Source organism: Emydura macquarii, unplaced genomic scaffold, assembly GCF_026122565.2.
Source record: "Emydura macquarii macquarii isolate MOO-44397 ecotype Brisbane River unplaced genomic scaffold, CSIRO-AGI_Emac_v2 contig_587, whole genome shotgun sequence".
NCBI classification, from domain to species: domain Eukaryota; kingdom Metazoa; phylum Chordata; order Testudines; family Chelidae; genus Emydura; species Emydura macquarii.
This window is the reverse complement of record NW_027130724.1, coordinates 4,890,408-4,915,196: the sequence shown is the minus strand read 5'-3', so window position 1 is coordinate 4,915,196 and position 24,789 is coordinate 4,890,408. Positions and strand designations below refer to the sequence as shown.

The 24,789-nt window shown below is 40.4% G+C and overlaps 1 protein-coding gene across 1 annotated transcript in view; it reads right to left on the bottom strand.

Annotated features, from left to right (window-relative positions):
* Positions 1-729: 729 nt before the first annotated feature.
* MUC2 (mucin 2, oligomeric mucus/gel-forming) overlaps positions 730-24,789 on the bottom strand; it is a 59,271-nt gene continuing 35,211 nt past the window's right edge. Inside the window, 22 exon segments of the mRNA XM_067540418.1 lie at positions 730-1,248; positions 2,642-2,771; positions 3,862-3,901; positions 4,609-4,737; positions 5,424-5,522; positions 6,685-6,804; positions 7,409-7,449; positions 8,097-8,201; positions 8,412-8,592; positions 8,961-8,992; positions 9,130-9,230; positions 9,591-9,656; positions 10,359-10,544; positions 11,182-11,395; positions 11,560-11,740; positions 13,044-13,291; positions 14,324-14,498; positions 16,035-16,273; positions 17,141-17,227; positions 20,089-20,899; positions 21,624-21,710; positions 24,684-24,789. Coding sequence (XP_067396519.1) covers positions 981-1,248; positions 2,642-2,771; positions 3,862-3,901; positions 4,609-4,737; positions 5,424-5,522; positions 6,685-6,804; positions 7,409-7,449; positions 8,097-8,201; positions 8,412-8,592; positions 8,961-8,992; positions 9,130-9,230; positions 9,591-9,656; positions 10,359-10,544; positions 11,182-11,395; positions 11,560-11,740; positions 13,044-13,291; positions 14,324-14,498; positions 16,035-16,273; positions 17,141-17,227; positions 20,089-20,899; positions 21,624-21,710; positions 24,684-24,789 — 3,646 coding nt within the window. The 3' untranslated portion in view covers positions 730-980.

Below are 24,789 nucleotides of genomic sequence, written 5' to 3'. Positions count from 1 at the left end.
GATGACATTCATTTAACAGGCCAAGATGGGTGGAATGGATGATATACAATAGGGTAAAGATTATGGAAGCTACCTTTTTGCATAAAACATGCCATAACTAGAAAGTCTGACTTCTATGTCATTAACTCTTTTGCCTAATTTGATAGGGATGCATGTATTTAAACTATACCTGTGGCTGGTATGCGCATACAGATTTACTCAGTTGCTGGTTGGTAGACTACAATTTCCTCTTTCCAATGAGAGTACAAATATTGGTGCAGGTTTCTGCTAGATGCACTTTTCACACACACTGTAATTACATGGCCCTCAATTTTCAAATTCTGTGAATAAGTGCAGGTATTTTATTTGATGATGAGTGGTCTACTAGATCATCATTCACTGGAAGCAGCTCTTCAAGCATTTCTAGTGCATAGTGCAAAGTTAAAAACAGTGGGGCCCTGATGATGGGCTACAGTGAATATGTCTTAAAGTAACCCCAAATCTTCTCAAAATGGCTGCTTTCTAGTAAATTAAACATGATATTTCCCATGTTTTGTTTTAGCAGACAGCATCATAATGCTGGTGCAGAAGAATCTTGCCAGTTGGGACACAGAATATCTAGACTTCTATAGATTCTGCCATTCAGAGAGCCAAAAATATTTATTTAATGGACTTAGAAAATCTGGCACTTTCTGTTTAGGCTTGGGACAGATCTCCCTTCCCCTTAAACTCTGAAGGCTCAAGCACGCAGATAAATAAACACAAAGAGCTCTCACTTCTGAAATGTGTCTTTAACCATTGAAAGCAAAAGAAACTAATTTAAAACTAAACTAAAGAGGTATTGTGCCTTGAAAAAAATGTTTCTTTCTCTTTTTTGCACAAATAAATAGAGTACAGTTAAAATAATCAGAGAGAGCAAGCATTGAATTATTCTTGCAAGATGAGATTAGTGCATAGTGTTTTCTTGTACTTTTTTCTGTGCGCTGTTACTTTTCTCCCCTTCATCTCACTACTTTTCGAATGGCCCGCTTGACACGTTTGATGGAACTCTGTTCAGAACTTTCCTTTGACTCTTCTTTGCTCTGGGAATCTGATGAGGAGCTGGGTGCAGTGCACTCAGTGTTGAGACATTCACAACGATCCACGTGCAGGTACTTGTACATCACAGATTCCCCGCTGGGACATTGCAGTAGAACTTCCTTCTCGGTAGTTGCTGCCTCCCTGCAGCAGGAGCACTTGTGCTCCATGGAGTTGGCCTCAGCAGAATATCTGTTTGTTCATGTGGAAAAAGATACCATTACATTTTGCCATAAGTTGACATGCAACAGAGAGAGAAAGAGAGAAATGAGATATGATGAGAAATTCTGGTGAATAAGCTGCTGTAAGAATTTGGGAATAAGTAGTAAAAGGGCCTCTGTGATGGCGTAAGTTAGGGCAGCTGCTCCTTTAGCTCAGCTGGCAGAATGCTGGCACCCACATTCAAGTATAATGTAGTCTGCTGTCTTAAAAAGCAAGTAATCAAGGCCAGGATTTTGAAAGGGGCCTAAGGGAATTAGGCATCCAACTCCTATTGGAAGTCAGTGGGAGTTGGGTGCCCAATATCCTTAGGCCCCTTTGAAATGCCTGTCCCAAACCATTCAAGTTAGATACTTTCTATTCACAGCAGACCAGATGTGGTGTAGCCAGCTGCAATATAAACCTCCCTGCACCATTCTTCCAATGAACCCAGCCCTAACCATCCTGTAAGGATTAGCCTAATTTATACTGTACATTATTTTTTGTGCCAGGGCCCATCTTTTTGTTATGTTTATATTTAGTGGCTACCCCAATGGGATCCTGATTGGGGCCTGTAGGTCCTGCAGCAATACAAATAAATAATCCCCATGAGCAATTTATGATTCATTTTCCACATTGGCTAAAAATGGGTTTTCCTCCAGCTAAGGGCTGCCAATTGTACTTTGTGATAGGCTGCAAATGATCATTTCATTTGGAAATTAGGGTTATAGACTTAATTTGTCAAATGGTGTCCAGCAGCTGCATTCCAGGTTTCCTGCTAGGTTCTAGCAGCTGTATGTCTGATTTCTTCAAGGTTCTCTCATTCCAGAGCAATGATACTGACTCCATTATCTCAGAGTCACGGACTGCTCTTAAGCACACATTTTTTCAGTTCTTTACTACACAACAAGTGTCTCCTTCTGAAACCTTCTTAAGAGTATATTTAAATGAAGTCTCTCTTTCCCCTCCTCTCCTTATATGTTCATTGTTGGAAAGTAGCTTCTCTGCTCATGAATATCAGACATGGCTACCGTTAGGGTATGTCCTGTAATGGGAATGAACTCAATGCCACATATCCAAGCTGTTCTAACACAAATGACAAGTGAGCTGGCTCTCACTTTGTAAGCAATAAGAAATCTAGACAACTTTTTGGAAGCAAAGATGCAGCCCATGTGTCCCTTTGCTTCGGACTTCATTACTAAGGTGAATCAATTCTTCAGCCAGTTTCACCGAACCAGTTACAAATTCCAGTGCTCATGAGACTGGGAGTCAAGCCAGTTCTAGCACTTCTGCGATTCTTCAGCCTGGCTATGTATTGTCCCTTTTATAGAAACAGTCTATATGCCAATTAAATTCAGTGTTTCTTTGTCTGATTCAGTTTACTTACATTGAGAAGGTTTCACAAGATCCTTCACATTGAGTCAGGTAGACCTTATCCACAGAATGGCAGCCCTGGTGCCTGATATGGTCTACGATTTGGGTGACAGAACATGGTGATGGGCTTTCTCGAGGTATGCCTGTGGGAGAAAAGAGTGGTAAAGACCTTCAAATCAAATGGCTCCAAAAGTACCATGCTGCTTCATCACAGGCTGTGAGTCACTGATGCTTTGAAATAACTGTTTAAAACACAAAACTAGCCAGAAAAGTCAAAAAACCTTAGCGTTCAGCTATACCCCTTAAGCTTTAGCTCTCTATTGATTGCCTGGAGAACATACTATCTACTGAACATGCCCCATATTGGAACCACTGAATGGCCAAGAAATGATGAAACAATTCAGGAAGAGAGAGAATGACTCATTTATAGTATGTTATTTAGGATTATAGACATCAAATTGTAAGACTGTGTTTGGGAGTCTGTGGCGGGAAAAGTGAAGCTTATTAAATAAAAAAAAAATGATTTCAGAATGACTATTGTTTGTTGCTATCAATGTTACTAGTCTCCATACCCAGGCTAACATGCAAGTTTTGCCAAGCGATCTACAGTAGCCAGTTTTTAGAGCTGTTTCAAATAAACTGCTGGAAGGAATGGTAACATGCCAACATACAGGGCAGATTTTCAAACCCAAGGTCAAAAAGAAAACTCTTCTTATTTTTATCTAGGTAATTCTATTGCCTACTTCACTGTATTGGATACTCAGTTCAACAATTCAGAAGGGAAAATACAGAAAAAAACCCCAACCATATAAATAGATGAGCTATATTAGAAATGTTTTCCCACGCCAATGAAGTAGGTCCTTTCCTTCCTCTGCCTTTCCTGTCTCAAAAGGCACTTTTGCTGCAAAGCCCTCTCTACTGTGCCAATTTATTAATAACAACTAAATCTGCTATGTGGCCATATACTCGGCGAAGGTTTGGGTTTTTTTTAATTAATAATTTACTTTTCTCGGCGTAGACTGAAAGCTCCTCAGGGCAGAATCAGTGTCTGACTCTGTTCTGAATACACTGTATGTGCTTCACAAAACAACTATTATGAATGTACTTGCATTTATTTAATTAATAAATTAATAATTATTAGCAATAGCTTTTTGATAGGAAAAATCAGTCCTTTTGAAAACAATTGCATTTTGTTTTGTAGTGGATATATGAACGCTGGGTAGTTATACTCACATGTTTTACAGCAACCATTAGGCAGAAGCGTAACAGTGCCCTGAAAACAAATCAGAACAAAATGTATTATCTAGATTTTGAAATTTTCTGCATGCCCAGTGGAGAAGAATAATTTGTTCCATAGCAGGAATTACTGGTTGGAATTGTGTGGCCTATGTAATGTAGGTGGTCAGAGTAGATGATCATGATGATCCTTTCTGGCCTTGAGAGCTATGAATTTACCATAGAATCTGTTGCAATATGTAATTCTTTGAAGGAGAGGCTTCTGACATATAATGGTCACCATTTAAAAATTGCCATTTACCATCAATTCCATACTGTTTTATCTGAGATACTGCAGTATTTCCTGATATTTCCAATAGGAAATAAGTGTGGTATAACGATTATTTATTGCAACCACTGTGTCTACAGGACACTCATGAAAATATTCTGTCTCATGCAAAGAGGAACGTGCAGACTACAGTGTGTTAGGACATTATAGTCCACTACTGGTCAATTTTTAAGCCAGGGAATACTAATTGCCTACTATAAATCTCAGAACCCATCAGTAAATATGTAGTTTATGCACCATATGCCTCTTTTGTCGATGGAAGCGTACATCAAGTAAATGAGTACAAATAAAAAATTATAAATAATAAATAAAAATTGATGTTCCTCTATTCTGTAGCCTCTTTTGTTAGTAAGTGGCTGGATCAAATGAAAATGAGTTGTCAAAAGGGATGAGGGTAGTGTCCCAAATTTACTTACAGGTTTACAGTTTTCCTCATTGAACGATGGGCAGGTAATCTGTGAGGTGGAGGAGATGAGCTGACCTTTGATTTTCACACAGCTGTAAATGGTGCAGTTGTCTTTTGGATCATTTTGCATTTCATCAGGCTGTATACAAAAAGAAAATTCCGCATACACAGAGGAATTCAGAATGGACTCAGACAGATATCTTCCTATCCTCTGAAAAAGACTCTCCTCATTTCTCAGCATAAAAATACTAGACAAATAGCTGCTTTGGTTAGCAGGGTTGTGACTTCATTGTGGGTTCCCATAGTTGGAGGGGATCTCTGGAGCTCTATAAGGAATTACACTGGGAAAGAAAAATCGCTGTGTGGGACCAAGGGTATTCTGGAGTCAAGGAAAAATAACTGAGTGAGATTTTGATTAGGGATGGGCAAACTGATAGATATTCAGTAAGAGTAGCCCTTTACTCAAAAGGGGCAACACAATTGAATTATATTCAAGTTTTTCTGACACATTTCCACTTCTTGGCCAGTAAATTGCAAGAAAGTCTCTTCTCATGGGATTTCTGATTTGTCAAATACCAAAAAGAACATTCTGAGAAAACTTGATCTCCATAAAAATTTCCAACCTATATTCCAGACTAGAGAAATTCAGATAACTTTCTTTCAGATAATCAGCTGAACTTTCAAATGCAGATCTGAACTTAACCACTGAACCTTTCCTTTCCCCCACCACTAATTGCCATGACTTTCCACCTACTGAACACTTTGAGGAATACAATAGGAAGTGCTACAAGTTTGGCAGACTCCTAACAACAGCAGCGCACTTACACTTAAGATGAGGACAGTGTTGTCACCCTTATTTACAATACACCTGGTCTGCACGCATTTTTGACAGCATTCACCTTTCACATCTTTAAGTTCATAACCCTAGGAATTCAAAAAGCACTATGTTAAAAGTGTCCTTGAGAAACAAATGAAAATGTAATAAACTGAGCACCAGATTAAGGCTCTCTAAAAACTGAGCCAGACAGCAGCACTGATCATGGATAATTTTAAGGATAATCTAGATCTGGCACTTTTTGTGATGGACAGAGATCACTAGGTGAAGAGAAAAGGGATAATGAAAGCAGACAATAAATGGAGGCAACAAAAGCATTATAATAACTGCACAGTGCTCATATATTACTTTATCTTCAAAGCATTTTTTTTTAAATCATTAGTTCATCCCCACAACATGTCTATGATGCTCATAAGCATTATCACCATCTTTAAGATCATAGAATTGTAGGACTGGAAGGGACCTCAAGAGGTCATCTAGTCCAGTCCCCTGCACTCGTGGCAGGACTAAATATTATCTAGACCATTCTTGACAGTTGTTTGTCTCACCTGCTCTTACAAATCTCCAATGACGGAGATTCCACAACCTCCCTAGGTAATTTATTCCAGTGCTAAACTACCCTGACAGGAAGTTTTTCCTATTGTCCAACCCAAACCGCTTTTGCTGAAATTTAAACCCATTGTTTCTTGTCTTATCCTGAGAGGCTAATGAGAACTATTTATTTCCCTCCTCCTTGTAACGACTTTTTATGTACTTGAAAACTATTATGCCCCTTCTCACTCTTCTCTTCTCCAGACTAAACAAACCCAGTTTTTTCAATCTTCCTTCAGAGGTCGTGTTTTCTAGACTTTTAATCATTTTTGTTGCTATTTTCTGGACTTTCTCCAATTTGTCCACATGTTTCCTGAAATGTGGCACCCAGATATGACACAATACTCCAGCTGAGGCATAATAAGTGCGGAGTAGAGCGGAAGAATTATTTCTTGTGTCTTGCTTACAATACGCCTGCTAATACATCCCAGCATGATGTTTGCTTTGTTTGCACCAGTGTTACACTGTTGATTCATATATAGCTTGTGATCCACTATGACACCCAGAAAACTATTGCCCACGGTAAGCTAATGTCAGAGCTGGAATTAGGACCTAGGAGTTCCTGGCTCCCACTCCTTTGTTTAGAACACACCTATCTCAATGCATGGCTAGTTTTCAAGAAAATGTTCTTTTTTTTAAAAAAAAAAGTTTGTTACTTACTGGCTGGCACCTCGTATTGCATGGAATGTGCTGACATGAGATGATATTCATACCAGTACTGTTTGATTTCTCAGTGCAGACACAATCCTGGCACTTATCAGAAAAGACTGGGGAACCAGGCTAGATTTTTTTAAAAACAAGAGTTCTGGTATTAGCAAGGTGCAATGTGTATGACAGACTTATCTCTAATATCCGATACTTCCCCCCCTACAAACAAACATCCACTCAGGAAACACACACTAGACACATAGGGGACAAATGTTCACCTCATGAAGTACACATGGAGTGGGTAACTTAATATCTGTCTGTATCGAATAAATAAAATAACTACTGGAGCCAACAGAATTATAGGAGCTGTAGTTTGCAAAAAATGTGGTCCTGACCCATACCTTTTTATTTGTGACAGTGGGGCCTTAACTAGTGCAGTAAAGTGCTGGTGTTAAATGTGTACTGACTTTTTAGGGATATGTACACTGTATATTAAAAACAAATCTTTACATCCCTGATGCTGTTGCTTAGAAACAGCAGTTCATGCAGCAACTTTCTCTGACAAGTGTTAGGCTCTGTGTAACAGTCACCAGATAAATCCCTGACTGCAGTTAAGGGTCTCTAAAAATGGATCATGCCAAATGCAAACTGCCTCAAAGCACGTCAATTAAAGGATGCTCTTGGGACTCAAATGTTTTCATCCAAGAGTCCTTCCCATGAAGAAATGGGAACTTACCAAGTACTCAGCATTCTGAAGCACGCAAACCCCCTTGGGAACTGTGAAAAAAGGGAGAAATTGTGTGCCAAATGCTAGGAAAGTGCCAAATTTTATTATCTCAGTCATGCGAATTTCCTCCACAAATAATCACAACACAAATGTTCAAAAGTGTCACCCAGACTCCCTTTTTGCAAAGCAAATTGTGCAATACATGGACACAAATGTTGCAAGGTACAATTTGCACCCAGAAAAGAGGAAGGCTGTCTGGTTTGAAAATCTGGCTCAGTATCTATATTCCAGATTTTACACCCCAGGATGTCCACTAGACAATAGCAAAATGTTTCCTGCTATGGCTAGTTGGAATGATCCAGGACTGGTTCATCTGCCTTTCCTATTGCTAAAGTTCATAGGGACACTTTCTTGTGGGATCACAAGTGAGGACTAAAGTCCCAGTCAACAATCCCACTATTTTTACATAGGCATATAACCAGAAATATTTGACTTGAACAGGAGGAGCTATACCTCATCCACCTCCACCATTGTTTTCTCAGCTACTGCTTGGGTTTGGCCATGGTAGCAAACTAGCATTTAAGACTGTTTTTGTTGCCTTCTTAAAAAAGAAGCATCCAGCATTGGCTACCAACCTTAATGCTCAAGCACGCAAAGTGCAACATTGACTGTTCTCACATAGTTAAAAGGGACTTACCACACTCATATACAGGACAGCACTTGCCAGGGGCAATTTTGGAAACAAGTTTGTAACCCAGTCCACATTTAGGAGGCTTGGTTGTGCAGAAGCTAACATTGCATCCTGCAAAGGGAAAAAGCCAAGAGAAATGTAAAATAATTGCTACAGAGAGAAATATGCTGCTAAGCAGAGCTCAGTCCAAGCATTTAGCAGGCCTGGGCTTCACAGACTAATCTCAATTAATTTAGCACAAATGAATAATGCAACTGTTATTGCAAAAGAACATTTGAGGCACAGTAGAGTGCTGTAAATGAAGCAAAAGGGTGAACTTACGGCAGGAAGTTATGTTGCAGCAGATGTTGTCAGGGCTGACTTCAGTGACCTCGTAAAAACCTTCATCCTTGCAGCTTGGTTTATCCACTTGCTCTGCACATTTGTGGGGCTGACAGATAATGCCACTTCCACCCTCCAGGCAAATGCAGTCCTTACAATCAAACTCAAACTGTTCCCCAAACTATCATTAAAGAAAGAGAAGAAAGCAACTGAATGAATAGTTAGTGAATAGGAAATACATAAATCTGTTCTTTTCAATGGGTTTGTGTTGTGTGTTTAAGTGTAAGCACAGGTATGCGTATGTGCTGCAGAGTAGAATTATAAATTAATTATTTTGCAGTCTGGAAACTGATTATCAGGAGCAGTTTAAAGGCAATATCTCCCACTAATGGATAACTTAGGCTGAGAAAAATGTAAATCAAGGGTTTTCAAAATTCCACTCACCTACCAAATAAGTATATTGATGGAAACCTGGGAGTCTATACAAAACAGGGCAGATTTAGGTGGGAGAAAAAATACTTGCAATAGACAAGTAAACGTGTAACATACCTTTCTTGGTTTATTATCTGGTCCAACACACCCTGTAAAAAGAGCAAAATAAATCTCCATTACCACTGATATGATGCCAGGTAGGCAGACTCAGAACTATATTGTGTACATAACGGGGCAACAACAAAGAGGAAATGCACATGCATTTAAATATGGTAACACAACCTACCACAGATTTCTACACAGACATCCACACCTTCACCATAAAGTATTGTTCCATCAGGGCAGAAGCAGCCTTCCACTTGACTGGTTTGGTTTTGCATATCTTGACTAGACAAGACAAAAAATACAAAGATCACTATTATCATCAATGACAGACAGTGGAAGGATGGCCAAATATATTTTACCCAGAAAGGTATGTGCAAAAGAAACTGCATCTGTGAAATTCACTGATTGTAAATCATCCTGATTCTAATCTTACTTTATTCCATTTTACAGTGTTTGATTCAGCTGCATGAGAGGTGCAGCAACAGGATACCAGGGCAGATATAATGATAACCAGTTAAAGGCTGTCTCAGAGATTTCTATTTTAAATCAAGATTGTTAAATCTGATATTCTTCATTTCTCTGTGAATTATCTATCACCGGATAGTTGCATGAGACCTAACTGGCAGGAAAGTAACTATTTACCTTGACTTGCAGGTCACCTCTTCAATAGGACCGCATGCTTTGTATACTTTGTGTGATGGGCACTCCATAGCTTAAATGGAAGAGAAACAGAGAAAGAAATATTTCAGCAAGACCATCATAAGCAGACCCAGCAAGTGTATACCTTTGGCAATCTTTTAAAAATATGTTGGACTCATTCAATAACATTGAAGGTCTGACTGAGAACTATAAAAGCCAAGAAAATCAGACTTAATAGGGAAAAATCCAACCATGGCCCCACCGCCAAATACACAGGTATTGCAGGGTCTCTGGGTGATAGGTGATTTTACATAAAGTAACATCTGCAAAGCAACATCCCCTCCTGTTGTGACAGGGTAAGGACAGGATTTGACATTTTGAATACAAATACCTTTGGTTGCTAGCGTTTCTTAGGGCCACATTTTCAAAGATGGGAATGCCCCCACACTGCACTAGTAAAAAAAAAAGTTGGTCTCCCATTACATTTGTAGGTGCACCCATTGTGCCTGCAAAAGCCGCATACTGTGCGCATAGGCATTTGCTCAAACAGATATAGGGAATATAAGGCACAATGAGCACACGTGCATTGTTACAGGCTCATCTATTTCCCCCCGTCTTTGAAATCTGGCCTGTAAAATTATTTCAACAAAGCTTTTGGAAGTTTACTATAGGCATTAGAGACTTGGAGAGCTAAGTAATCCATTAAAAGAAGAGGAATTGAAATAGATCCTACAAGCTAATAGTTCAAGTTAAATGGCAGAAATTTTTTTCCACTTACAGCAGGTGCCATGGGTATGGCTTCTCCAATCAACACAGACACCCTGGTCAGCGCAGGTGGCAGCGTAGATTTGCAAACTCACACATTCCATTTTGGAGTTGGGAACAAAGCAGCTGTCGAAAAGGCAGGCTTCATAGTAGGACTTATAGCTGACAAAGGGATGGCACTTCTCGAACAGGCTAGAAGCAGAACCATGTATCATTATTAGTTCCTGAATGATCCGTGTTCAGTTTAATGTGCTGTATGCCATATTTTAGCGTGATGTTGTACAGGGAGATTTTGAACAGGACTCATCAATGATAGATAAACATTTCACTGAAGTGCAGCCTTCCAACACACTTAGACCTTAATCTTAAAACTATCCACCCTCTTCTCTCTCTCCAAAATACTGCTTTCCGTCTAGTAGCTGGAGGAATATTAATGAGTATATCCATGAATTAGAGTTGTGGATAAGACTAGGTTTGAAATTTCCCTGTTTTGAAGCCACGTCCTGAAACTCAAGCACGAGATTCCTTCGGGATCTTCAGAGGACCTGTGTCTGCTGCTGAGAGAGCATAGTAGAGGAGCAAAGTAGAAAGGGTTGGGGAAGGCCAAGGGAGCCCAGAAGAGTATGAGAGGGCCGAAGAATCATTAAAGAAGGCTAAAAGGCAGGGAGGAAGTTGCAGAGATTAAAGCAATACAGGAGGAAAGCTAGAGAGAATGGAAGAGAGAGAAGGAGCAGCTGCAAGAGATGAGAGAGCAACAGGGAATATTTGCATTTCAGATTGCCATTGAATTCCAAAATTAAAAGTCTGTACACGCTGCTGGTGTATTTACCTTCCTTTAATGAGCTCACAGAGATCAGATGGTTTACAGGGTGGTGCGGGTGAAAATGTGCTCGTAGGAGGTGTCACGACAGGAGGTAGAGATGGAGAGCAGTGTGGCTTGGTGGGATCATTAATCATCCAGTGATCTGCCATAGTTTCACAGTTAGCTATGATCTCTCCAGTGGGTAACATGCAGTCATCTGCTGTGTTGTTGGTGCAAGTGCCTAAAATTGACAAGAATAAAAAGAATTCACGCACAAATCTTCACTGTCAAACAATCATTGTATTTCCATCCATCACAGGCAATCAGCAACGTCTCTCTCTCACTGCTAGAGCTTTCATTTACATTTTTGTATTTCATGCTAAAAGTACAAAAATAGATCCTCACCGCACTGTCCTTGGGTATTGTTGCCAAAACGCTTGTAGGGCAATCTAATTGAGAATGACAAGCCATTGTAGGTTATGTTTGCAATGTCTTCAATTTCCACTCTGTAATTTATGCCTGACTGTTCGACTTTCATGCGATATTTTTTATAAGGCATAGCCACTTCCTGATCGTTTACGAACACCTGATGTGTAAAGGAAAAGGGAGAAGAGACATACATTTTGTATAAGGTTCATAAACATAATTTACTGATCATTTAGTTGCATTGGAGACACAACGTAAAGGAAAGTAATGTTGTGTTTATGTTTAAAAGCTTCCTTGCTTTCTATTTCTAATGAGCTGTATGCTTCTGTGTGTGTGACTGAAATGATGAACTCTCTCTGTAAGACCCAATGAAGGGGTACATCAACCTAGGGGTACATTTGCAGAATTTAGAGAAATTAGGATGGAATTTAGAGTGCAGCCCCTATTAAACGTAATAGGAGATGCATGCTAAATTTTCAGTGCACCTGAGCTGAAATTTTCCTTCTCTCCCCAAAATGTTCCAAAGAAAAGGAAGCCTTTGATCTACATTTGTACAGAAATGGAACTGAACAAAATATGGGGAGAAAAAAATTAATTTAATTTACTAGTTCAGAATGAGGTGGCGGGCCTAGTGTAGTGGTTCTCAAACTACGGGGCAGGCCTCCAAGGGAGGTGTGAAATGTGTCAAGGGAGGTACAAGCTGTGTGGTGGTTTTTTGTCTGTTTGTTTTTTAAGAGCTCTGGCTGTCAGCCCCCGGTGGCGGGAGCTTGTGCAGAAGGGCCATGAACACCTGGGAAACAAGTATAAAGGGGACAGCCAGAGCCCCACCACCCAGGCTTGGGCTCTGCCCCCCCATCAATCCCTTATTGGTAGGCAGCCCATGCTCAGGCTTTCCTTCCCCCCAGTCCCTCATATGGGGTGGTGGGGCTCCAGCTGTCAGCCCTCAGGTGACAATAGCAACGCAGAAGTAAGGGTGACAATGAGGTGCTAACTTTACTGTGAAAAGCGATGACAAATATCACTTTTCACATTGCCTCCATTTCTTCTGCCCTGCTGCACGCTTACTTCTAAGTCTGCTGTGAAAAGCGCTATTGACGAATATCACTTTTCACACTGCCACGCTCACTTCTGGGCTGCTGCTGGCACAGAGCTGCCTTCAGAGCTGGGTGCCTGGCTAAAAGTCGCTGTCCTCTGCCCAACCTTCAGAACTGGGTGGCAATATACGCACTTGGGGGGGAGACGTAAATGACTACAGACACAGAGATGAGATAGTGTTTGTATAAAACCTCTTCCAAGCAACTCATGGAGCAATTATTCCATTTTCCTAACATTGCCATGAAAGTTATCGGGTTTGAGTGCCATTAGCATATAAAGATGTGAATCTGATTAAGTGAGGGCATATGTAGCTGTTATCAGTATCAATCTGTGCATGTACTCTTGGTTTATTAGTCTCTTTCCATTACCTGTACTTGGATAGGAATTATTTTGACAGTCCTTATTCTCACTTCCTGGGTCTCATGTTTCACAATGAGTGTGCGGGGACAGGACACTCTGTCACGTGCATCACAGTGATAGTTGTCAAGGTAGATCCCAAAGTTGTCAATCTTTTTGTTAATCTCTTCCATCAAGACATATGTACAATTCCCTTGGTAGCTATAGTACAGTCCATCAAATGTTTGATAATGTGGGTCTCCCCAACCGGTGCAATAGCCTACCAAGAGATTCAGAGTTAGTTTAGCTTTGTATGGTAACATATAGAAGCAGAGTTAGATTATGAATAAGGTCTTTAGTAAATGGAAGACCAATTTACCCTGCTAGCATTGTAGTCAAATGGGAATGAGAGAACCTGGATGAAGTGAACTATAGATAAGTAAAGAGAACTTAAAACCTCATTTGGACCCAAACTGGAACTTTTTTCATATTTAAAGAAGCTGAACTGTTCTTTTTTGTTTATTTGTTTGTTTGTTATTATGTTTATAGTCTCCATTTCCTGTATCTCCAGATTTCAGACAGGACATCAAACAGACATGCCAAAAATTCTCTGAAAAAGGCTGTTCTTGTTCTATTTCCTACCAAGCTGAAACCAGTAAGCGCCATTAATCTCAGAAATAGGCCTGTGCTTGTGAGAGCTCCAGCCCAGTTTCTGGATCAAATAGTTCAAGATAATTTCAAGCAGCTGTTCGGGATCCAAATTTAGCAACTTGGGCCCATCTTTAATATAATCATAACAGGTCACATTCCACCACCCTCCTCCTGTCAAGTAGTATCTTACTATAAATGATTTCAATGGGACTACTTGCGTAGTGAACTACCAGTTGACATGAGTAACTAAGTGGTAGAATCAGGTCTGTATAGATTATATCAGACAGAAAAAAATTGCCAGAATCGAACAAAATGGGAATGCATTTTTTTCACTGTTAACCTTAATTTATGCTAAGGATTCACACATATTAATTTGTAATTGAATAATACAAATAATTTAATAGACTAAAAGGTCAAATGAAAGATTAAAGAATATAGCATTTCACAAAACATTGTTAAAAGCAAGTGCTGTGACAGAGCTAGATGGAGAAGGGAACCATGACTAAACTAGCAAGTGGTACTACACTTAAGACTGAATTGCATTGCTAGGGATAAGAAGGGCTAAATTTGCATAGCACCTGCCCTCATTACAAATATTGGTGTTCTTGTAACTATTATTGGTCCCTCATAGATAAAAATATCCCTCAAACTATATACTTACAGTCACACTCCCAGTGCCAACAGCATAGATCCTCATCCAGCACAGGGACAGGAGCAAGCCCATTGGTACAATTGGGCTTAGGAGGAGGCTTGCATATTATCGGTACCAGCTCCCATGTGTCGTTTTCAATGCATTTTAACTTGGTACAGTTACACAGATTAATGACTTCACCTGGCTGCATTTAAGATAGGGGAGGGAAAAGATGAGATCTACAATAAAGCAATCAGACTAATAAAAAAAAAGTTGACTTTTGGAGATTTTACACCGATTTATATTGTCAACATCTTGATTCCAAACAAATATTTGAAGGTGAGAATAAAGCATCACATTCTGCAATGTCACCAAGGTCTGTAAAATGAGACTGCTGCATTGATAATTATCAACTATAAATGATTTATTATGAGTACAATGCCAGTCACCAAGGTTTTATTCTGATTTCCCTTCACTGGGTCACAGTGTAAAACGGCAGCTGCATCAGAGGTACTGACTACTAATAGGCTTTTTTGAAACAGTGCCATCAGTCAGCCAATGGATGGATCCAAATTTATTTTGTATGTCACATTTCACAAGCAAAAATTAAAGAAGCATGTGAGTATGAAGTGCCTAGAAAAACTTTGTACACTGTGCTCCTAGGGGCAAATTCACCCCTTCAGAGGCCCTACCAAAATTTGTTTGATTTGAGCTCCTCCTTCTATTCCTGGCTGCAGAGGCTGCTGATCAGAGGAGTGGTCCCCATGCAATCTGATACATGCAAGGCAGAGCCCAGTGGCAAAAAGAAAATGGACTGGCAGTGCCAAGATCTTTCTTTGGCCCTATAAAAATTGCCTCAAGTTTCTTTCCACCTGTAAGTAACATTCCCCTTCCCAAGAAAAAAAAAGAGCCAAAATGGAGGGAAGATCTGATCATGTAAAATGGAATCACAGTGAGAAATAAAATAATTATGATGCAATGTCCTGAGATGGTCACATCCCATGCATCATGACAATATATGATGATGTTACATTGTCAGTATGCCATAGCATGGTTATTTTTGTCTCTCTGCAACTGCATTAAGTGATGAAGAGAATCTCCATCTCTATAAGACTGAGCATCACTATTTTAGAGTATGACTTTTTCAACTGTTTAGGAGAGAGCAGCCATATACCACAGATTGAGAAATTACTGGGCCAAATCCAGAGAAAGGCTGAGCTACTGACTTCAGTGGGAGTTCCAGGTTTTCAACACATTCTCTATGCTATTCAGGATATGGCCCATTAAATCTAATTAGGGACAAAGTTCATGACTGATTTGGGTTTCTAAATGACTTAATACCTTGGCATAATCGTTCTGACAAACCCTAGAAAGATAAAGAGGAAGGGATGGAAGGTTAAATTTGCTGCTAGTAAGGGACTTTTTGGTAACCCTTTCACCAAAACCTCTTTCACAGTATGACAAAGTGATATAATACCTTGAATAAATGCCACTTGACAGTTCAGATCAAAGAATGCTACCAGTGTCTAATCTACCATAATGAAAGAGTCATTGAGTGCCATGACAATAGCCAAGAACTTCATATGACATAGAATAATAAAGGATCATAGAATAATAAAGGATCACTATGTTAAGGAAAGAATTTAAATATCACGAGGTAGCATCCTATAATTTCCACAAACAGTAATATAATATGGGTCTCCTTTCATAGACATATAATAAAAATGTGAAATTTACTTACTGCAGTAATATTAGGATAAGTACATGGGAGTTTGGACGGAGGGGTAGTCATTGCTGTGGTGGTAGTGGTGGTAGGGGTAGTCGTTGGTGAGGTGGTGGTCTCTGGGGTAGTCGTTGGTGAGGTGGTGGTGGTGGTGGTTGTCTCTGGGGTAGTCGTTGGTGAGGTGGTGGTGGTAGGAGTCGCTGATGTAGTTGTTCCTGTAGTGGTAGTTGTCGTCTCTGGGGTAGTCGTTGTTGAGGGGGTTGTGGGGGTGGTTGGAAAAGGAATCAGTCAGATATGGTTATCAAATCTTTATAAAAACTACTACAAACCTTTCCATTAAAGTTCCATTATAAAGACTGTGCTTTCTCACAATTCCTTCTTTAATTTAATACTTTTCTCATGGTAAGAGCAGTTGGAACCGTGCCTTTTGCCATCCATTTATTTTTCAATTATGAATGCAGACATCTGGAGAACTGTACTTAACTATGGTTACTCAGCAAATGAGAATAACATTATTTACAAAGCTTGAAATCAAACCTGGATTACTCATCCTGTTTCAACAGCACTGTTGTGGGAAGAAGTGGGAATAGTGCCCAGTGGCTACAGTGTTTTGAGAGTCACTCACTAAACAGGAAATACAGTATTTCCCCATGTAAAAGACGCTCCCATGTATAAGACGCACAATTTTGGGGCAGTATTACGATACATCACCAGCAAAGCTTCGCAGGGGTGGTAAGAAGGGCCCATTCAGCGGCGGTTAAAAGTCAGATAAGGCACTTTTTAATATTTTTAAAAAAGGTTTTATACATGGGGAGTTCCAGTTATAGACAGCGATTTAAAGTCTTACCGTTAAAAGTCAGATATGGCACTAATATTATTTAAAAGAGTTTCAGAGTTCCTTTAAGGCATTTATTCAGTACTAAATAATTTCTGGCAGCTGGAATGGTGAATTGTTCAAGCTGCAGCACTAAAAGAAATCTAGGGTATCTTCCAGCAGCCGCAGGAAAACATGCATAACTCCTGTAAACATATTCATAGTTATCTCAAGAAAATTGTATGCTTATTTTTATGCTTTGGTTCTACTAAGGGAGACTTGAGTTCATTACACCTGAACGTGTACCTACCAAGTGTTGTATCCTCTGGCGGTTCAGTAGTACAAGGTGTTGTAGATGGTGGTTCAGTCGTGGTCGTAATAGTAGTAGACGTAGATGCTGCAAGACAAAAAAGAAAATCCCTGCTTAGTAATCACAAAGGTTTTGATGACACCGTTGGAAAATAAGCTTTAGCTTTTGTTTCCTAAAGATTGAAATGAAAAGAAAAAATATGAAATCAAGGGGTCACCATCCCTAATCTCTCAATGCCAAGTGGGCTTTATCTCAATTAATAAAGTTTTAACCCGAGATTGGATAATTGATCGTGTCCTGTCAAAGCAGCACCCTCCCCCGCCCAGGATAACAAATTGCAGGACCAGGGCTTTGGTTAGTAATTGGCTTACAGTGATATTTGCCTATTTTGGTTTCAAGCTTCATCTCCAGAGAATTTAGTTTGTGTAAAGAACACTAATGTCAGTACTATTTTTTCACAACTTCCTGTATATTTGTATTCAGCACTGCTATTATTCCTGTTCACAAAACTCTGAAGAAATTTGTGAATGAACAAAATGAGGTCCCCTCTAGAGTTCTTCGTGCCATTACCCACTGCTGAAGTAAAAAATATTCTACTTTTGCAAATTACTTGCTTGTAATTACTCGCTTCCCCATCATGACTTAAGTACATCAGAAGAGAGGAAGGAAAGCCCCCCCAAAAAGGGAAGGAAAACTGTTTCAAAGGGAGAGCGATAGAGGTCTGATGAACAATGAGTCAGCTGCCCTAAGGAAGTATTGCCTCAGCAAGAAGGAAGAGAAGAATGTTGCATAAACAGGTACATGTAAGAGTAGAATGTAACAGGGAGCAAGAACAAGCAGGACGTCCCTACATAATCTCACAACCTCCTCTGAGTTGTTTTTCCAGCCACTTGCATCTAAATTCTCTTATAGCTACAACGGATTAATTAGCATAAAGACCCCGAACAAAGTAGCCATAAAGCAAAAAGTAGATCTGCAGTGGCTCATAAGGCAAAAGGACACTCTCCTGAGGTAGTAAGTATGTCAACAGGACAGAGCAGTACTCTGGAGGCATAATGAGATATTGCCACCCCAAGCCCCAGTCTGCAACTGCTGTGCTAGGCGTACACTGAAAATAGAACAACGAGAGTCCTGTAGCACCTTAAAGACTAACAAATTTCAGCAGGCATAAGCTTTCGTGGGCTGCGACCAGGACTCTCGTTGTTTTTGCTGTATACAGACTAACACGGCTACCCCTCTGGAACTGAAAATAGAGTCAGTGAGTCCTGCCGCAGAGAGTCAAAAAATACACGTTCATGCTTTTGTGGAATCAATACTTCTTAGAGTGGAACTTGTAGTTGCGACTGATGGAAATTATACAAGGCAGAAAAAAGGAAAGCAGATGTAAATACCCAAATTATTTATAAAACAGATTTAAGAGTAGTAAATACATACATCACCTCCCACATACATAGCTTCCTATGATAATAAATTGTCTGAGAGAATCCAAAATTTGCAAAGTTGTATAAATAGAGATTACACAGAACATCCTTCATTACAGCACAAAGAATTCTATCCTGCTCACTAAAGCCAGAGCCATTGCAGCAGCGGAGTGGGTGTCAACCCAGCTGGACTCTGCAGATGCATTCTGGCTGACTCAACTGGAAAGCCTCTGGAGGAGAACATGGCAGACTGGAGGACACAAAGTCCTTCAAAAGGGTGCAGCATCGCCTACCTATGTTCAGCCTTGCTCCACTGAACCATGGGAGAGATGTGGGGCAGCAGAGCCATGTAATCCCCCATATTGGGATAGGTCCAGTGTCACTGTCAGCACTGTACATCCCTGGTCCATGTGATATGACTCTCTTTTGTCCAGGTGAACAAGGGCTGATGGATCCCAGTGCCACTATCCCTCTTCCCACCTTTGTGCCCTTTTGAAGGACTAATCAGAATCTAAGGAGGAAGGAAGCCCTTTGATCCCCCACCCCCACAACAGTAAACCAGAAAATGCAGCACCATCCAGTGTAAATGAGAGCACAAGGAGTTTTACCACACCTTGCCCCTTCTAACCTCCTCCAAAATTCCGGCATTGCTGAAGCAGAATAACAATTGTCACGCTCCTCTGAATGAGCAATATCAACTCATCCTAACTCTCCATGTACTACATTGTGGAATTCACACCATATGACTGAAAATCCCCTCTGGGATTGATGGAATAGAGGACTGCATTTATTGAAAGAATACATGCAAATGTGATAAATATTACACATATCCAGGAAGGCAGCAATCACTCCTCCCAGCCAAGCCTTCCTTGGAGATATGCAGGACAATAGATAGATGGCAAGTCTCGGGCAGGAACACAGAATATATACGTATATTAACTCCTTAGTCCATAAGCAGCTCAGTGTCACCTCTCCAAAGAGTAGTCCCAGAGAAACTCTGTGCACCTTTTAATACCATTTTCAGTCTTCTTAAATTTGGTGGGATGTATGTGGAAAGAGCTTACACAGGAATAAAGGACGTAACATATGCCTTACTCCCTGTAAACTAGGGCCAGGATTTGTTCCAACTGATAATATATGTATCCATTATTTTACTCCTAAATCTCAAAATATACCTCACTAAAAATCAATTGGCAATACATATTTTTTAAAATGTCAATTACAGTTCCATTAACAGGTGGAGGAGTATTTAAGCTTAAATGTATAATGAAAAAAAATGGGTAGGTGTTTTTCTAATTGATGCTATCTGTCATATGATTTTTTTGTTAGAAATTCTAGAAGAGTAAATAGAGATGAACACATTAAATAAATCTCTGCTGTTAGGACAGTCCTGTCTATCGCTTCCATGTCCACCTTGTAATATCTGATTTTACATGTTTCGGTACATTTGGTTAATGAGAATCACGTCAACACTTACAGAATGTTATCGCTATCATTAAGTATAGGCAGTTATTATTCAATTCTTACTTGTTGAAATACTAGTTGTGGTGCCTGTTGTCGTGGTTGTTGGTGTGGTGGTGGTGGTTGTCTCTGGGGTAGTTGTTGCTGTGATGGTAGTTGTCGTCTCTGGGGTAGTCGTTGCTGTGGTGGTGGTTGTCTCTGGGGTAGTCGTTGCTGTGGTGGTGGTGGTGGTGGTGGTAGGAGTCTCTGATGTAGTTGTTCCTGTAGTGGTAGTTGTCGTCTCTGGGGTAGTTGTTACTGTGGTGGTAGGAGTCTCTGATGTAGTTGTTCCTGTAGTGGTAGTTGTCGTGGTGGTGGTGGTAGTCTCTGGGGTAGTTGTTGTTGTGATGGTGGTTGTCTCTGGGGTAGTTGTTGCTGTGGTGGTGGTGGTAGGAGTCTCTGATGTAGTTGTTCCTGTAGTGGTAGTTGTCGTCTCTGGGGTAGTTGTTACTGTGGTGGTAGGAGTCTCTGATGTAGTTGTTCCTGTAGTGGTAGTTGTTGTTGTGATGGTGGTTGTCTCTGGGGTAGTTGTTGCTGTGGTGGTGGTGGTGGTAGGAGTCTCTGATGTAGTTGTTCCTGTAGTGGTAGTTGTTGTCTCTGGGGTAGTTGTTGCTGTGGTGGTGGTTGTCTCTGGGGTAGTTGTTACTGTGGTGGTAGGAGTCTCTGATGTAGTTGTTCCTGTAGTGGTAGTTGTCGTGGTGGTGGTGGTGGTGGTCTCTGGGGTAGTCGTTGCTGTGGTGGTGGTTGTCTCTGGAGTAGTCGTTGCTGTGGTGGTGGTGGTGGTGGTGGTAGGAGTCTCTGATGTAGTTGTTCCTGTAGTGGGTGGTTGTCTCTGTCTCTGGGGTAGTCGTTGTTGAGGGGGTTGTGGGGGTGGTTGGAAAAGGAATCAGTCAGATATGGTTATCAAATCTTTATAAAATCTACTACAAACCTTTCTATTAAAGTTCCATTATAAAGACTGTGCTTTCTCACAATTCCTTCTTTAATTTAATACTTTTCTCATGGTAAGAGCAGTTGGAACCGTGCCTTTTGCCATCCATTTATTTTTCAATTATGAATGCAGACATCTGGAGAACTGTACTTAACTATGGTTACTCAGCAAATGAGAATAACATTATTTACAAAGCTTGAAATCAAACCTGGATTACTCATCCTGTTTCAACAGCACTGCTGTGGGAAGAGGTGGGAATAGTGCCCAGTGGCTACAGTGTTTTGAGAGTCACTCACTAAACAGGAAATAGTTAATTGCAGTAAGCAATATAGACAGCGATTTGCAAAGTCTTACCGTTAAAAGTCAGATATGGCACTAATATTATTTAAAAGAGTTTCAGAGTTCCTTTAAGGCATTTATTCAGTACTAAATAATTTCTGGCAGCTGGAATGGTGAATTGTTCAAGCTGCAGCACTAAAAGAAATCTAGGGTATCTTCCAGCAGCCGCAGGAAAACATGCATAACTCCTGTAAACATATTCATAGTTATCTCAAGAAAATTGTATGCTTATTTTTATGCTTTGGTTCTACTAAGGGAGACTTGAGTTCATTACACCTGAACGTGTACCTACCAAGTGTTGTATCCTCTGGCGGTTCAGTAGTACAAGGTGTTGTAGATGGTGGTTCAGTCGTGGTCGTAATAGTAGTAGACGTAGATGCTGCAAGACAAAAAAGAAAATCCCTGCTTAGTAATCACAAAGGTTTTGATGACACCGTTGGAAAATAAGCTTTAGCTTTTGTTTCCTAAAGATTGAAATGAAAAGAAAAAATATGAAATCAAGGGGTCACCATCCCTAATCTCTCAATGCCAAGTGGGCTTCATCTCAATTAATAAAGTTTTAACCCGAGATTGGATAATTGATCGTGTCCTGTCAAAGCAGCACCCTCCCCCGCCCAGGATAACAAATTGCAGGACCAGGGCTTTGGTTAGTAATTGGCTTACAGTGATATTTGCCTATTTTGGTTTCAAGCTTCATCTCCAGAGAATTTAGTTTGTGTAAAGAACACTAATGTCAGTACTATTTTTTCACAACTTCCTGTATATTTGTATTCAGCACTGCTATTATTCCTGTTCACAAAACTCTGAAGAAATTTGTGAATGAACAAAATGAGGTCCCCTCTAGAGTTCTTCGTGCCATTACCCACTGCTGAAGTAGAAATATTCTACTTTTGCAAGTTACTTGCTTGTAATTACTCGCTTCCCCATCATGACTTAAGTACATCAGAAGAGAGGAAGGAAAGCCCCCCCTTAAAAGGGAAGGAAAACTGTTTCAAAGAGAGAGCGATAGAGGTCTGATGAACAATGAGTCAGCTGCCCTAAGGAAGTATTGCCTCAGCAAGAAGGAAGAGAAGAATGTTGCATAAACAGGTACATGTAAGAGTAGAATGTAACAGGGAGCAAGAACAAGCAGGACGTCCCTACATAATCTCACAACCTCCTCTGAGTTGTTTTTCCAGCCACTTGCATCTAAATTCTCTCATAGCTACAACGGATTAATTAGCATAAAGACCCCGAACAAAGTAGCCATAAAGCAAAAAGTAGATCTGCAGTGGCTCATAAGGCAAAAGGACACTCTCCTGAGGTAGTAAGTATGTCAACAGGACAGAGCAGTACTCTGGAGGCATAATGAGATATTGCCACCCCAAGCCCCAGTCTGCAACTGCTGTGCTAGGCGTACACTGAAAATAGAACAACGAGAGTCCTGTAGCACCTTAAAGACTAACAAATTTCAGCAGGCATAAGCTTTCGTGGGCTGCGACCAGGACTCTCGTTGTTTTTGCTGTATACAGACTAACACGGCTACCCCTCTGGAACTGAAAATAGAGTCAGTGAGTCCTGCCGCAGAGAGTCAAAAAATACACGTTCATGCTTTTGTGGAATCAATACTTCTTAGAGTGGAACTTGTAGTTGCGACTGATGGAAATTATACAAGGCAGAAAAAAGGAAAGCAGATGTAAATACCCAAATTATTTATAAAACAGATTTAAGAGTAGTAAATACATACATCACCTCCCACATACATAGCTTCCTATGATAATAAATTGTCTGAGAGAATCCAAAATTTGCAAAGTTGTATAAATAGAGATTACACAGAACATCCTTCATTACAGCACAAAGAATTCTATCCTGCTCACTAAAGCCAGAGCCATTGCAGCAGCGGAGTGGGTGTCAACCCAGCTGGACTCTGCAGATGCATTCTGGCTGACTCAACTGGAAAGCCTCTGGAGGAGAACATGGCAGACTGGAGGACACAAAGTCCTTCAAAAGGGTGCAGCATCGCCTACCTATGTTCAGCCTTGCTCCACTGAACCATGGGAGAGATGTGGGGCAGCAGAGCCATGTAATCCCCCATATTGGGATAGGTCCAGTGTCACTGTCAGCACTGTACATCCCTGGTCCATGTGATATGACTCTCTTTTGTCCAGGTGAACAAGGGCTGATGGATCCCAGTGCCACTATCCCTCTTCCCACCTTTGTGCCCTTTTGAAGGACTAATCAGAATCTAAGGAGGAAGGAAGCCCTTTGATCCCTCCACCCCCACAACAGTAAACCAGAAAATGCAGCACCATCCAGTGTAAATGAGAGCACAAGGAGTTTTACCACACCTTGCCCCTTCTAACCTCCTCCAAAATTCCGGCATTGCTGAAGCAGAATAACAATTGTCACGCTCCTCTGAATGAGCAATATCAACTCATCCTAACTCTCCATGTACTACATTGTGGAATTCACACCATATGACTGAAAATCCCCTCTGGGATTGATGGAATAGAGGACTGCATTTATTGAAAGAATACATGCAAATGTGATAAATATTACACATATCCAGGAAGGCAGCAATCACTCCTCCCACCCAAGCCTTCCTTGGAGATATGCAGGACAATAGATAGATGGCAAGTCTCGGGCAGGAACACTGAATATATCCTTATATGAACTTCTTAGTCCATAAGCAGCTCAGTGTCACCTCTCCAAAGAGTTGTCCCAGAGAAGCTCTGTGCACCTTTTAATACCAGATTTAGCCTTCTGAAATTTGGTGGGATGTATGTGGAAAGAGCTTACACAGGAATAAAGGACGTAACATATGCCTTACTCCCTGTAAACTAGGGCCAGGATTTGTTCCAACTGATAATATATGTATCCATTATTTTACTCCTAAATCTCAAAATATACCTCACTAAAAATCAATTGGCAATACATATTTTTTAAAATGTCATTTACAGTTCCATTAACAGGTGGAGGAGTATTTAAGCTTAAATGTATAATGAAAAAAAATGGGTAGGTGTTTTTCTAATTGATGCTATCTGTCATATGATTTTTTGGTTAGAAATTCTAGAAGAGTAAATAGAGATGAACCCATTAAATAAATCTCTGCTGTTAGGACAGTCCTGTCTATTGCTTCCATGTCCACCTTGCAATATCTGATTTTATACGGTTTGGTACCTTTGGTTAATGAGAATCACGTCAACACTTACAGAATGTTATCGCTATCATTAAGTATAGGCAATAATTATTCAATTCTTACTTGTTGAAATACTGGTTGTGGTTCCAGTTGTCGTGGTTGTTAGTGTGGTGGTGGTGGTTGTCTCTGGGGTAGTCGTTGCTGTGGTGGTGGTCGTCTCTGGGGTAGTCTTGCTGTGGTGGTGGTTGTCTCTGGTGGTAGTCTTGCTGTGGTGGTGGTGGTGGTGGTGGTTGTCTCTGGGGTAGTTGTTGCTGTGATGGTGGTTGTCGTCTCTGGGGTC